Source organism: Haemaphysalis longicornis, unplaced genomic scaffold (assembly GCF_048455015.1).
Source record: "Haemaphysalis longicornis isolate Haplotype H1 unplaced genomic scaffold, Haemaphysalis longicornis Haplotype H1 scaffold_8, whole genome shotgun sequence".
Lineage (NCBI taxonomy): Eukaryota > Metazoa > Arthropoda > Arachnida > Ixodida > Ixodidae > Haemaphysalis > Haemaphysalis longicornis.
This window is the reverse complement of record NW_027526445.1, coordinates 185872726-185887680: the sequence shown is the minus strand read 5'-3', so window position 1 is coordinate 185887680 and position 14955 is coordinate 185872726. Positions and strand designations below refer to the sequence as shown.

Below are 14955 nucleotides of genomic sequence, written 5' to 3'. Positions count from 1 at the left end.
GAAGCAGGACTGTTCAAACTGCAAACGCAAATGAATACACACTGTAAGCTTGAAAAAAGTGCTAACGCGAAATTCAATACATGATAGCAACAAAAAAGACAGGAATGTAATACAAATGGCTTAAACACAAGCACGACACGATGTACAACCTATCAGCACAAGAACAACAAAATGCAAAACACGGAGCAAAAACAAAAATCTTCAGTGCACGTTTTGAAGGACGAAAGAAAAACCCAGAAATGAGAGCAAAGTGTTAGCTTAGCCCTTGAATTAGTTCCTGGAATTGCGTGTTGTCTTTTTGAGAGGCGATATGAGATGGTAGATTATTCGAACTATTTTTGTTTTGAAAACATTGAAGGTGCGGCAAGTGCTATGCCCTGGATCCCAACGTTATGTCGGCATGCGCTTTGATAACACAAACGCGTCGAAAGATCGGGGTTATTCGTACAGTAAGATATTTATATGGAGTGATTAATTATTAGTGGTATCCACTTTATAGCGTGTCCACTCACGGACGCGTGTCCTCTCACGGAAGATTTCACATGTGTTTCATTCCAGCGCTCGTATTAACGGCACGCTGAGATTAAATTTTGTCCTTTACAAGTGGCAGCAGTTTCGGGCTAGACTCTGCTCTACACTCCTCTTCCACCAGCATTATAAACTTCTTTTAGTCACCCCTACTGCCTTGAAGTCTACTGTCTCTATGCTTCCTTTAAGCCCTAGGGCTCCGGGAAAGCGAACGTTTCCTACATACAAGTTCTCCGTTCCGCCGTACGTTCATTCACCCTGCTTTGTACATTTCCACGCCTGTCGACCAAGATATAACCTATATTTATCGCATAAAGTCATATCAATATCCCTCCTTCCTTGTTTTGTCGATAAACGAGTGGAATTCGCCGCCTGCTAGCAATGTAGCCCACACTCAGCAATCAGCTTCACAGACTGCGTTATTTTCGTTCCTTGAATGTGATAGACAGTCATAGCCATTGCCATTTTTTGCTGCTGTATAACGTGAAGTCCAGCTTTTTAATTCGCTAACTTGTCAAAACCTTGTTGCATTCTTTCGTGCATATTTTGGTTGACCGACTGCGTATCCTGCACACGTTTTCTTGTTAAAAAATAATTGCTGTTGTCATTGATTACTGTATGCAACACCCTTATGTAATGCCCTTCAGGTAAATAAATAAATAAATAACAGGAGTCCCTTACCAGACAAGATGGCTGGTATCCAGTGTCAGCAAAAAACAAAGTAAAATAAATTAGAAAGGAGACAATGGAAAGATTAGGTGGACAGTAAGAAGCGGATGGGGCTTCGTGTTTCGTTGGGCGTTTCAGCATGCATAAGAAACACTTGGCATTTGGTGTTCTAGTAGTTAATTAGGTTTATTTAACGTTACGTACAGTTGTGGAAGGGCGTGTATCGAGCGAAAATGGAGGACAGAGCTGTGTTGAAAATCGCGTCGTTGAAATTAGAGGAAAGGAATTGTCGAAATCGGACACGTCGCCTGCTTGAAGCCCCCACAGCGTCCCTTGAAAAGTAGATTTGCACCCGTGGCGCCACTTGTCGGCGCCGCGAGGATTCTGCTTTATACCCGCCGCTAGGTGCGTGGCGCCCTCTCTGAGTGTTGCTGACAACATCTCTCATTTTTCATGCTAGTTGTTCGTGCATGTATTCTAGCCTCCTGGTAGCCTGACCGGCGTTTCGTCGGTCACGATAGCTTAATTTCCTCCATGATCAAATCGCCGTTGTACTCGACAGTTGTTGGCGTGAGAAAAGGCAGGGATGCGTCCAGTGTGACCTCATCCATGACTGTGTGGGGATTCGGGAAGGTGGTACTGTGCCGTATTCCGCCCCCAGACGATAGTGCGCGCTTTGTACGCTTACCAGGGGCGGGATTCTCGTGTTTTGTACGTTTTGTGTCCGTTTCAAAAGTGTCCGTTTTTGAACAAGCCCTGATTGACTATAAGCGAACACCCAGATGTGACGCCACGCAAGCACGGCAGATGTATGACCCGCGGCTTCTCGGAGGAGACGATTTGGAGCAGACGATTTTTCGCCGCCTTGTTGTTGGTTCGCGGGCGGAACAATAAACGCATAAAGTTTAAAATAGCTTTAGTCATTTAAAATGTGTTTACTAGAACAGTTGCGTAAAAGTAAACCCAAAGCCCGCCTACAACAGGGAGTACGTCACAATAAAACGGACGCAAAATGGACGTTTTGAAAACGGACAAAGACGAGAATACCGCCCCAGGGCTAGTTTGGAAAGGGTTCGGAGGAGCGAGTAGGGTATCACTGCCACCATTTCTCTTGGGTCAGCCGCGGCGCTAGGAGTGGCTTGAGATATGCGACGGCCTGTTGAACATGGCGCATCGCCGCAGCTGTTTTACTTGCTGATCAGATTAGAGCTGCAGGTATTTCGATAGCTCATTCTTTCTCTGGGTCAACTCTCTCTCCTCTGGTCAACGGCGCTGTGAAAGCGAAGCGGCTGTTTGAATTTTCACTGGCATTATTCCTTTATTGGCGCATTGAGCGTTTTGCCGGTTACCGCCGTGTTCGACTGGATCTCTTGTTATGCAAGCTATTTATTTTCAGCTGGCTTTCCGGCCCGGTTTTCAGCCGTAGTCATTTTAAGTCTTGCGTTTTTGTTTTGTAGAATTGAGAGCGCTCGTTCACCCGCCGCGGTGGCTCACTGACTAAAACGTTCTGCTGCTAAGCCCAAGGACGCGGGTTCAATTCCCGGCCGCAGCGTCCGCTTTTCTGAGGGAGACGAAAAGCGAAAACGCCCATGCGTTCGGTATTTCGGGGCACGCGAAAGATCCCCAGGTGGTCAAAATTAATCCGGAGCACTCCAGTACGGCGCGCCAAATCACCTGTGAAGCGTTGGCGCGTTAAACCCCAGAATGAATCGAGAGCGGCCGTTCTTCGCGATTCGCAAAATATACCGCTGGACCCATCACCGGCTAGCTAAATGGTTTTCTGTTCGATGTTACTCCTCACGCTAAATTTAAACGTCGTTCATGCCCTCGAAAGGTGCACACAAAGTTAATATGGAAACATTGCGTGCAGACTTTCGGCACTTCGTTTTGAGGTAATTTTTTTGCTCTTGCAGGTTCGCGTAGTATTAGTAATCACTAGACACCGGATTTTAGGGCACATGACCATTTTGTTCCTTGCGCTCCTATCGGGCCATTTTGGTATACGAGAATGAATTCGATGTTAAAAATGTCATTTGTAGTGCCCATAAATGCCCGTTTTGACGTTTGTGCCTAAATGGGTATAAGTGACTATATCCAGTAACTTTGACTATAACTGCCTATTTTCAATATCGGCGCTATATGAACACTATTTAGCCTCAAGTTTCGCTTTCCGGGGCAGTTTGATATTCTTATGCACGTTACCGGGCAGCACTGACTGTAGTGATTGAATAATTGATTGTATGATTTAACGCGCCGACGCAGTGCAGGCGATGAGGCGCGCCGTACTGGAGGGCTCCGAATTAATTTGGATCACCTGGGGATCCCTAACATGCGCCGAAACCTCGTGCACACGGGCGTTACTGCTTTTCGCCTCAATTAGAAAAGCGGCCGTCGCGGCCGGTAATCTAACCCGCGTCGTTGTGCTCAGCGGCACGATTGACTGTATTGAATTTTGTAGGGTTCAACCAATTCTCCAGTTCAACCAACTCCCGCAAAAGAACCGCTAGCACGAGTAGAACGGGACGCTCATTCTCAGGGACAAGAGGCACGATTTTGAGTAAAAAGTCTGGAGATCGTGTTAGCATGCTATTGTTTCCACAATTTTCACAGTGTGTTCCTGGGCTGCGTTTCTGGTGTTCTCCAAACAGATTTCTTCAATCATGAGCAGTCGAATCCTTGTTTCGAGAGGCACACTCAAATCCAACTTCATTTGCGACGCAACTGTTGGGAAACACATGCCCTTATTCGCAGGAGCGGAAGCTTGGGCGAGTTGGTAATACATTGCATTGGCGGGAAGCGCGAATCAACAGGAGGACAGAGAAGAGAACAACAACGCCTCGTCTCGTCTATGTTGTTGTCCTCTTCTCTGTCCTGGTGGTAATTGGTGCTTCCCGCCAATGCAATTTATTCGCAGATCACTCCCATATCTAAGGGCCGACGGTGAAACATCCCTGCGTAGCTGCATTCCCTTACGCCTTGAAATTGATCATGATGATGATTTGAGTCTTTATGACTCAAGGCCGACTGAGGGCAAAGAGCGCCAAGGGAAAGCTTTTTTATGAGGACGAAGTGATAGTAAATATAAAGCATCTAACTAAAAATAACCTTAAAAACCTTGAAATTGAAACTGCCTGCTGGTTCTGAAACGCGCTTTTTCATCAAAAAGTTTTTTTCGGCTGCTAAACACCTTTTGAAAAACGCTCTTCAAGTCTGTGGGAGTGCATTTGATAGTGTTTGGACGTCTTGATTGTTGAATTAGGATACCATTGCATATTATAAAAGTGCGAGAACTGTATACTTAACAGTCCTCATGTAAGAGCGTATTAATTTCTTGATAAATCGTCATCTCTCTTTCAATTAATATTTGTGTATATTTCTGTTGCGTCGCAATTACATTCCGTCAGGAAGACATAAAGTAACGCTTTTTTAACACGATTCTCAGCTCAAGTATTCTTTTTGCCGAATTAATGTGCCGATGCGAGATAGCTGGTACTTCATGGGAACAGGTTCCCGTCTGATTCAATATATGCGATGCTCGAGCAAGCGACAGTGGTCATTGAACATGAATGTGAGCACTGCGCTTGTTGAACAAAGCCATTAGGTTAGCAGTTTTGTGGGACAACCGAACGGTTATGTTCAACCCTTCGCGCCTTTGTGCCATCATTAACAACGATAATTTTAGTGTTCTTGTGTCGTAGATACAGGTCGCCCACGTCTTTGTTTGAAATTATGGGCATTTTTCTAAACATTTGTGGTGCCTATACTTCCATCATTTGAAGCATAAAACGGTGTTCTGCCTGCCTATTTTAGGCGCCTGAAGCGTGCTTTTTTTAGTGCCGAAAAATCCGGCCTCTAGTAGTCAGTAATGGTTGCCGTGTGGCGCGTCATGTTTAGAGCGGCTCAGTGCCTCGATTCAAATGTTTTAGCTTTTATTTTACCAGACATGACTATTTGACTAGCAAATTGCGTTCGTTTTGTGAGACTTCTCCCAGTTCTCCATAACAAGGTGGTACCGAAGGGTTTTGACAGCGCACTAGCCAAGCCATACCTCACCATCGCTTGACGACATTTATTGCGGGAGTCGAGACGAAGTCTCCAGTACTTAGGGCCGGTGTGACGAGACGTTTTTCGCGTATTTATGGGCGAATATGTCGACAGAAGACTGAATAACATCGCAGCTTTCTGCGTGGTGCCCGTTATGAATACTTCGTGCAGACTGCTCGTCTCAACCGCACGACGTCATTAACGGTGATGTGCGTTGCGATCGAGGTGGCCAGAAATAAGCCTAAATCGCTTCAGGTGCAGCGCTCGGTGTATACAGCACAACAATAACGCCTCTACCCTTATAATTCCCTTGGGTAACGCGTAACTGGACATGTGGGCGCCAAAGGGACTTGAAATAATCCGCGATTTTCCGCTTTCAAATACGCTGCCTGTCTGGCACTTTTTTTAAGAAGCCAGAACATAAGTGTTTCTCGGGTCAGCTTGACAGCGGTTTCTTTTCCTAAAACCCCTCCATATCACATTGGAAACACGTTTAGGACTACGGTACAGTGCCAAACATCGTGTTTCCGGACCAGTGTAACACTGCTATCACTAGGCACTGTTCTCTCTAGGGACTCTAGCGTCATGAGTGACACTGACCTCACTAGAGACACTATAGCCCCACAAAAACACTACCTCCAGTACACTGGGCTCACTAGGAGAATGGTATCGCTATAGCGAGATTGTCGGCTTAGTGAGGCCCGTGCACTGGGGCCCTGTTGCATAGAGAACTGGCAGCAGGCCAGCTACTAAGGAACATTTCACATACACATGTCTCCCTCTTCCTCCCTCCCTCCCTCCCTCCCTCCCTCCCTTCCTCCCTCCCTCCCTCCCTTAAATCTTTATTGCACCGAACAATTCTGCGCACATGCACGGTGACTAGAATACAGCTTGAAGCAGTTCGGCCTTGGTGTTACCGGCAAGGAGCGTATACGCAGAAGCAGCGTTTCAACAACACGGCCGTTTATTCGCCGCTCACAACAATTGACGCCTGAGAGTTTAAGACCGGGGCCAGGGACTATCTTGAAGACCGGATTTTCCTCCCCGAAGTATCGGCGACGGTACGTTCCCGGCCGGCGCTGGATGCCCTCAGCTGCGGTCGCCGGTTCTCTCGTCAGGAACCGTAGGTGGAGACGGGTGCCGTTCACAACGGCTCCCTGGGCACGGCCGTGAGGCGGTAGACCGCGGCCACAGACGACATCCTAAGACCCGGAGGTACTTGCAGAAGGCTCAAGCGTTGCAAGGTAACGTCCGTAGCTCGTGCTCCGCAGGGTCAGTGTCCGGTGCAGTCATCAGCACTGTATCTGCGTAAAGAAGAGCCCCCGAGCAGGCGCGAACACCCGCTGTGAGCGATTGTCCGGGCCGCCGCGCACAGTTCTGCGCAGGGGTAATCTCGCAACGCATTCCTGGCGGGCGCTATCATGAGGATACGCCGGTCCCGCTGTTTTCGACTTGCATGTAAGCAACGTGCCCACGCATAGACGAGCAGCGTTCGTTCCTACGAGCTCCACTATGCACAAGGACTAGTTCTCCGGAGCCTGAGAATTGCGGGACTAGGGATCTACTCCTACTTTACGGCTCATTAAAGATTCATAGTGCTACTACTTCTCCTGCACGGCCTTCTGCCCGAGGCCAACCCGCTTCGGTGGCGGCAGCTCGACTGGAACGCCTGTAACAGACATAAAAACAAAATACGTGAATGATTACGAGAACTCAACATATGTCAGGCATCACTATTTATCAACATATAGCTTTACACAGAGACTACACAATAACAGGACATTGAGGTACTTACGTTAAAGAGAAAAGTATATATGGTTATTCAACACATTTAAGACAAGTGGCTTTGTCATCAACTAAAAGTCATTATAATTTAATATGATAATGCGCCTCCATGTCACTCCTAATAATCGAAGAAATTAGCTTCTACTGCTATAATTTCACATAGAAAATGTGGCTTCAAGTATCATTGCTCTCAGACCATTTTTATTCCAATTTTTGGGATTGCAACATTTGCAACGTGTCCCAAGTGTCCGTCTCCGGCGGTTGAAGCTGACGCCAAGCATCTTTTGTGGACGTGCGCGGGAACAAGGACAGCTCGAGACGATGCGCTCAGAAAGGTTGGTCTCCGGTGGGATAAGCCGAATGACTACAACCGCTGTGTGCAGGACGATAAATACTGCAGGTCACTGATGGACTTTCTGCACGCCACTGGACTGCATGCATACCTGTCGACTTGAAAACCTGTCGGTTTCGTGACCATCTGTGCTACTGGCAGCCCCTCTCTCCCTATTTTCTTCTCTTTCTCTTTCCTTCCTACTTTATTCCCTCATCCCATCTTTAAACCGCCTCTCATATGTCGCGCGACAAAAACTCGAAATTAAAAAAAAACATTTGCTAGCATGTTAGGTTTAAATGAATGCTACATATAAAACAGAACGAACGTGTTTTTACTTATAGCTGTTATGATCCTACAGTAAAAGCTCATTAATTCGAACTCCATGGGTCAGCCACCTCAGTTGGGATTATTGATGAAACTAAGAGCTAATGAATGTGAAAAATAACCGCATTACTGTACGTTTGAGAAGTAGTGGGGCATACCGGCAATTTAATGCTTGAAAAAGACCCGTGATTGCAGTGCGCCTTTAGCCGTTGAAGGTGATAGCCAGCACTCTTTGCTCTAACTGCGAATGTAACGAAATTCCACCTCTTCATCTGCAAAACTTGATTTCTGCAGCGGAGGACCGCATTGGTATTTCGTCCTCTACCTCTTCACTGCCACTGAGAGCAACATGTTCTGCGCTTCTGACCTAGGAAATGTCGGCGCACCCCACACAACACTTCTCTCGCATACACAGCGACGTGTTCCGCAAAAAGTACGGGTTCCAAAAGGTCCCCCAATGGGAGTTTATAGATTGGTTGATTTTAAACGCTTTTAGTTCGGCTCTCCGTTCCGGAGGCGCCACAGCCTTGGGTGTAAGCTGCACGTGTGTCTCTGGCCCTGTACCAGGCACCAAGCCATCAGCGCAGTGGTGCGTTGTTCGAAGTATCCGTGGCGGAACGTGGTTACGTTCTAATTAACGGGCTTTTCTGTGCATAGACTTCTGTAGAGCTGGCTGGAGCAAATAACAGATGGAACTGTGCATAAATTTGATTAATGAAATCTGAATTAACGAGCCTTCATTGTATTTAATTATACGGTAACTGATGATGATGGTGGTGGTTGGATGTTTATGGCGCAAGGCCAACTAGTGCAAAGAGCGCCAGAACAATGGTTATGTATGACGGATGAAGATGTAAGCTCTAAAATTGCGCAACAAAAAGCAAAAATTAAATCAGTAAAATCAGTGAAAGACAATGAGGATGGCTGGTGTAAAAGGCCAGGGTGTGATAGTGCATGGCATGAAATTAGGTGCAAAGACTACGCGTGATAGGAAATGAGGCCTAAAAATTTGATTTCACTAAGAAACTTAAAAGTGCGTTGTAGAGGAATCGTGGGATCATCCGCTAAAACGAGTGCTGCGTGTAGTGGGATGTGTTGTCTGTATAGTTGTGGGAAATGTTTGCGTCTTGTTCTGTGAAGTGCTTTGCATGTAATGAGAATGTGAATTACGGATAGGCCCTCCTCACACCTGCTACACAAGGGTCTTGGAGATCCAGTGAGCAGATGGGAGTGTGTCGCGTGTGTGTGGCCTATCCGTAATCTAGCTAGGGAAACTTCGATTTATCTATTGTGTGAGTCTGTAGTGTATCGTCCTATGTGTGGTTTTATTATGTGTAAATTGTTGTCTGTGTATCCCAGTTGGCTTGCCATGTTTTGCGAAGGTGTTGTCTTATATGTGGCTTGAGGTCAGTGTAGGGTATTCTTGTTACGTCCACTGTGTTTGTAAGTGCAGCAGCAGCCGCCATTCGATCCGCGGTCTCATTCCTCGCGATTACAGCATGGCCTGGAACCCAGGACAGGATTAGTTCAAAATTATTAGCATACACAGACAATAATGGCACTAAATTAGATTGACGATGTGGTTTTTGCTGGGTCTGTGTGATGACAATGCATGTACAACGCTGAAAGAGTCTGTAAAGATGACGGAATTAGCAATTTGTTTTTTAAGAATGTGCTGAACGGTGATCAAAATGCCATAGGCTTCTGCTGAGAAGATAGTGGTGTGTACGCTCTTGGTTCTGGAAGAATTGAAGTTTGGACGATGAGCGGCGCAAGACACCATAGTTGAACTTTTCGAGGCATCACTGTAAAATTCGGCACATTTATATTTATCCTGCAGAGACAAGAAGTGCTGCAGAATCGCAGCACCCGGAACCCTGCTTTTACTCATTTTCATTAAAGAAACATCACAACAAACAGGCTGCAGTTGCCATGGTGGCATAACGTCAGAAAATGATGATGATGATGTGCATACATCTAAAAACCCACCGGAAAGACCTGGAGCTTCCCTTCTCACCCTTACTGAGTAGGGAAAAGATACAGATGGACGATTTGAGAATAGCTGAAATAGCTGAGAATAGTTGAGAACTGAAATTTAAAAAAATTCACAACTCGCTCATTACTGCCTCAACTATTTCTGGCATGGCAGCTTGCTTCTCCACATTTTCAAGAACTCGGCAGCAAAGCTGCCCCTTCAGGAAGCCACTGAAAGCCACCAGTAAGGTTGCTATAATAGACAAATAATACTTTTATCTGTGCTACTCATAGCGAACATACCGGTTTCTTGGTATATTGTGGTTTCGCTCTTTTAATGCGCTTACCCTTCGATTGTCTCGTGTACTCCGGTATGTGTTTATTCCCTGTTAAAAGTAAATTTAATGGTTTCATCTTGGGCGAGATGAACGCCCGACGCGAGACGTTGCAAGTAAATGTTTGTGTTTCTTTTCAATGAACAAATACTTGCAAGTTAGCGCCGTCTCGTGTTTTTACGTTCATCCCTGTTGTGTGAGCGCTTCCACGAACAAGATGTACAGTTACCAACTAGCCCGATTGCCCGTTCTGCTGCATTGTTTTTTAAGTAGCAGTGCTGACAAAATGCAAGTTTGTTTAATTAAAAATACTTTGTCCCGATAACAATAACACAAATTTTATCTCAAACTTCAAACAAATGGCGAAGATATTAAAAGAACAGCCAGGTGAAGCAGTAACGACTCCCGGCCACTTCCGGCAATTTCTCCAAGAGGTCTCAGGATGTAGGCGTAACAATAGAGTTTCATACAAATATATGCTAGAGGGAAATCTGGCCACACTGTCGAGGCAAACCACGCTTCAGCGAGCGTTCCGTCACGTAGCGAGCAGGCGCGTTCCACTTGTCCTTGGCATGGCTCTTGAAAAGGCTGAGAAGTCGCCTGTGGCTGCGAAAAAGCAAGAATATTACTGTAGAATTATGTTAACGGAATTTTGTAGTTATAATTTGAAGGTTCAGAAAGATTTATTTCTCAGGGATTACTTATATGCTTCGTACAAGATGAACAAGAAAGCGATGTTCCCATTTTTGTTAATTTTTGCTTCAAGACAATAAAGAAGCCATGTGGCTAGCGAAGCCAAGTAGGCGAGGAACGTCGCTAGCTGAAATGGCGGCGCCCACGACGGCCCACGACTGCTGCGCCAGATTTCCCTCTGGTATATATTAGTATGAAATTCTATGGGTGCAACTGACGGCCTGCCAAGAAATCCACCGCCAAGAAACTTCACTTCGCGATTCTAGTGCGGCCTCTAGCTCACTTTGATTGTATCACTTGAATTCAAATGACCGGTTAACTGTTTTTCGGTGCTGGCCTCTATTGCGTCACTCTTGTTAATATTCCGCCACTGCAGTGCGAAATCGCAAAGTTAAAGAAAAGTCTTTTGTGGCTGGAATTGAGCATGCAGTGTGACCAGTTGCGAGTTCTTTCAAGTTGAACAAAGTTGTATTTGGTCTTCATGGCCTTTTTTTAAAGATGTACGGGCGCCCAAAAAAGTAAACGGAGCACGGTGTTGGAACTTTATTCCCTTTCTTTATCCACACGGGTTGGAGATCTTGAGGCGATTTCTCTGCCGTGTGCCTAGCCCGCAACCTCTAAGTTACTTTTCAAAGAAGTCATTCTAGAATAAAATTGGGCCGCACATATTCTATTTATGCTGGCACCCGCATACAATAGAAATTATTGCAATTTCACGAAGCCTTCCTCTGTTGGTTTTGGGGAACCTGCACACCTCAGAACCAGAAACAGCTGCTCATGCACGTGTTGGAGTGATGTGACGCACCGCGCACTCTTAAGATTCTGGCACACTAGAAACGTGATGCCGCATTGCCAAGCAAGCCAAGCCAGCCTCCCCACCCGTGCGGACATTGGCCCGGAAAGGGTGGTGGGCGCGTGGAGATGAGTCTGGTCAACTTTTTTTCTCAAATTGTCTGGGAACGGCGACTTCTGAAAAAAAGTGGCCTTGAATGCCGGCGGTGACCAGGCCACCGGTGCGGCACGAAACCCGGCGTGAGGCGAGGGCGGTGGCCACGGGGAGATAAAGACGGATGTGTGTTGGGAGGGAAGAGTTTGTCGGCCGCGGCGGCCGAAGCCGGTGCGGTCAAGGGAGGGGGACAGGTTATCCGACCTGTCCGGAAAGGTCGGAGTGGAGGGCGGTCGTGAAACTGAATCCTCTCGGTCGGTCGGCTGCCCTCTATAAATGGCGATCGAATAAAAAGTAACTATAAACTCCCCACAAGATTACGAACCGGATCCGATCGAACGGAGCAGCTCTGCCCGGTGTCACCCACAGAGAACTAAAAGCACGCGCTGGCCGAAACGGGAGAAATAGAAAGTGGCAAAACGCACGCCGAAAGATGCAAGACTGGTACCGCGGGGTCGTAGCCCATCTGGCGTGCTTCTGTTTATCGCTGCATCTCCTCCGCTTCTCCTGTTTACTGATGTACCTACTGACCCTTGGCCGACAATGCACTTCGTGTAGTACGTGACCCTTTCAATGCGACTCACGCTCTCTCATGTATGCACGCAACAGGCTGAGCAGTGCCGTACGGATATGGCCGTCAGTGGCAGCGCCCCCGCCCTCTTCGTCGCGTATATAAAGGGTCCTGATGAGCAGGCAGTCCACAGTTCCGATCCCCGATCAACTGAACACCCTTCCGACCATGTCTGGAGTGAGTATCCAACGAAAGGTCGCTAGTCCAACCGTTCGCGGCCTGTTTTCAGCCGTAACAGTGCAAATTTCCTCCGAGCCGCTTTCACCAACCATCTTCTTTTAATGGCGCTCTCTGTGCGATTATTTAGAGTGATTTAGCTTGAGGCCGATGCGAATTGATGAAACGTTTCTTCTACAGGAAAGTCAAAGCGCGCATAACGTGCAGACGTGTTTCGGAGTCTACGCGAAACTTCCTGCGTACTTTAAAGCTCTCGATTAGCGTGAAGACAATCCAAGAGATGAACTAAATGTGCTTTTAATTAGCTTGGCTGGAATTATTTTTCTGATGATTGAAATCCGTGAGATGGACCATCACAGTAATTCCAGCGTTCCAAACTCCGCAACTGACGTATAAAGACGACATTGAACGCTGGCTGCAGCTAAACCTCCGGGAAAAGGAACGGTTCTGTCGATACTTCCTTGTAGTTACCCTGTCTCGTCGTATACGTAATATATGTTTGGGATGCGGTGCTGGTCGCTGCAGAGTGCCACGATATTCCGCTGCCCCGTGGCGTCGTTCGTCCGCGCTCTAAGTGTACGGAAGGGAAAGAAAAACAGCAGATAAGAAACACCATCCGAAAATTCACCAATATGCTTAGGCTTCTAGTTTCAGTTCGACAGCAATGAATCGCCATCGGCACTATTAGTAACCTATTGCCGCTGTCTCCGTGCCGTTGAAAACGAGACCATATAGCGAGTACCCTTTGTTCCTGCAGCTCCGTGCTTGCATCCTCCTGGCCCTGGCCTGCGCCGCCTACGGTGGCTACGTGAGCCCCTACGTGGGCTTCGGCTACAACTACGGCTACGCCCCGTACACCACGTACGGTGCCGCGCCCTACGGCCTGTACAGGGCGCCCGTGGTGTACCACGGTGCACCCGTCAAGTACGTGGCGTCCACCGTGCACCACCCAGTGGCCGTGACCGGGGTGTCTAAGGTGGCCACCACGTACACCGTCCCCACCGCCACCAAGGTGGTCTCCGCGTACACCCACCCGACCGTGACCCACCTGCCCACCTACTACGGCTACGGAGTGTCCCCGTACGGCTACAGCTACGGCTACGGCCTCGGAGGCTACCACTACCTCCCAGTCCTCAAGAAGTGTGAGTGTGCAGATCCACAATTAGCCTTGTACAAAATCCGCTTTGAGCTCGTAAATAGTGATTGTCTTCATCGAAATACTGACGATATATAGCTGGCTAGCGTCAATATAACTGTCCACTAAATTCACCACTTTAGCAAACAAAGTTCTGCTTGCGTTCGCTGTTAATACACCGGAGCAAAATTGGACAACTTTTTTTTCTTCCTAGAAGGCGAATCCAATATTTTCCGGTTATATTTAGAGGACCTCCAATTGATTCATGTCTTGATCGGTTTTAAAATGACTCATTTGCACCTCAAAACCTCGTTTTGAGATGGAAGCGTAGAATTTTCCTTCGAATTGTAAATTCATAAGTTCTGAAACTACTCTTTACTGCAGCCAAAATGTATCTGGGCGATGAGACGCACTGTTGCGGAGCAACCCAAATCAATTTGTCCTGAACGTATACTCAATTCATAAGACGGTTCTGTTTGGTTCCTGAAAGTGAAGCTACGTGTGTGAAATATCTCAGTGCGGGTTTGCATGGTGCAATCACACAGAAGCGGAGTGATGTGGGTCGCATTTTTTGGCGCATGCCTTGCACATTTTGTGTCCGCCGATCTGGTTGTATAAATTAACCGCTGGAGGGGAAATTTAGTCGTGGGGCGTTAAAAGAACAGCCGTGAAGCGACTGCAGCGCCTGTTTATACTTTGCAGTAGCGATTTTAAGCTGCTGTTCTTTGCGTGGAAACATGGCTCACCACCGGTTTTATTCAATTCCTGCAGAAACCTTCGGAGGAAAGGCACCAGGCATCGTGAAGCATCGTCAGCATTCGAACGCAACAAACCACATCCACATCTCCACTCGGCACCGCATCCGTCCCTCTGATTCGCCCCTCAAGAGATCAGCCGCCACCGATTCCCACAGCGTCAAGACCTGAGCAATAAAACGTTCGCAATCAAGCACGCACCCGATGCATCCTTTTTCGACTTTTGCGAATTGCACCTTCAAAGCAATTGCCAGCTCATAATCAGGCCACTGTGTGGTGCCTCTCGCTTGGTTACTTAATAGCTCTACTAACAAAGAAGGCTGGGTGAGTTGGTTCGGGCTCCTGGTGAAACGAATATTGAAAAAAAAAAGAACAGACAACCAGGAGGAACATCCCGTGCCATCTCCACCGGCGTGGAACCTGGGCAGAGGCGAAGCATTCAGCGTATGAGTGTATTCTTGGCGCCTTGGGGTTTTTGCCGACGGAGATGAAACCCTTGGGGGTAGAGGTATACAGGTTTGCTGTACAAGTCTCTTATCTTTGAAGCACGAAGCTCTTCAGCGCGAGGCGTAAACGATTGTCCCGGTGTTTTTTTTAGAACGGGTTACGCAGCGCTCCAGCGCGAGGCGTAAACGGGCGTCCAGGTGTTTTAGTATTATGACTGCATGAGACGACGATTACGACG

At 47.3% G+C, this 14955-nt stretch overlaps 1 protein-coding gene across 1 annotated transcript; it reads left to right on the top strand.

Moving 5' to 3' along the window:
* The first annotated feature begins 12264 nt into the window (after positions 1–12264).
* On the top strand, positions 12265–14466 carry LOC144149561 (uncharacterized). The gene is made up of 3 exons (XM_077681198.1): positions 12265–12380; positions 13138–13522; positions 14287–14466. Coding segments are annotated over exons 1-3 (450 nt in total). The 5' UTR covers positions 12265–12317; the 3' UTR covers positions 14289–14466.
* Positions 14467–14955: the final 489 nt, after the last annotated feature.

Coding starts and splice junctions, on each gene's coding strand:
- LOC144149561 (XM_077681198.1), top strand. CDS start 12,318: ATGAGCAGGCAGTCCACAGTTCCGATCCCCGATCAACTGAACACCCTT. Junction 12,381..13,137: donor CCCTTCCGACCATGTCTGGA/GTGAGTATCCAA, acceptor TTGTTCCTGCAG/CTCCGTGCTTGCATCCTCCT.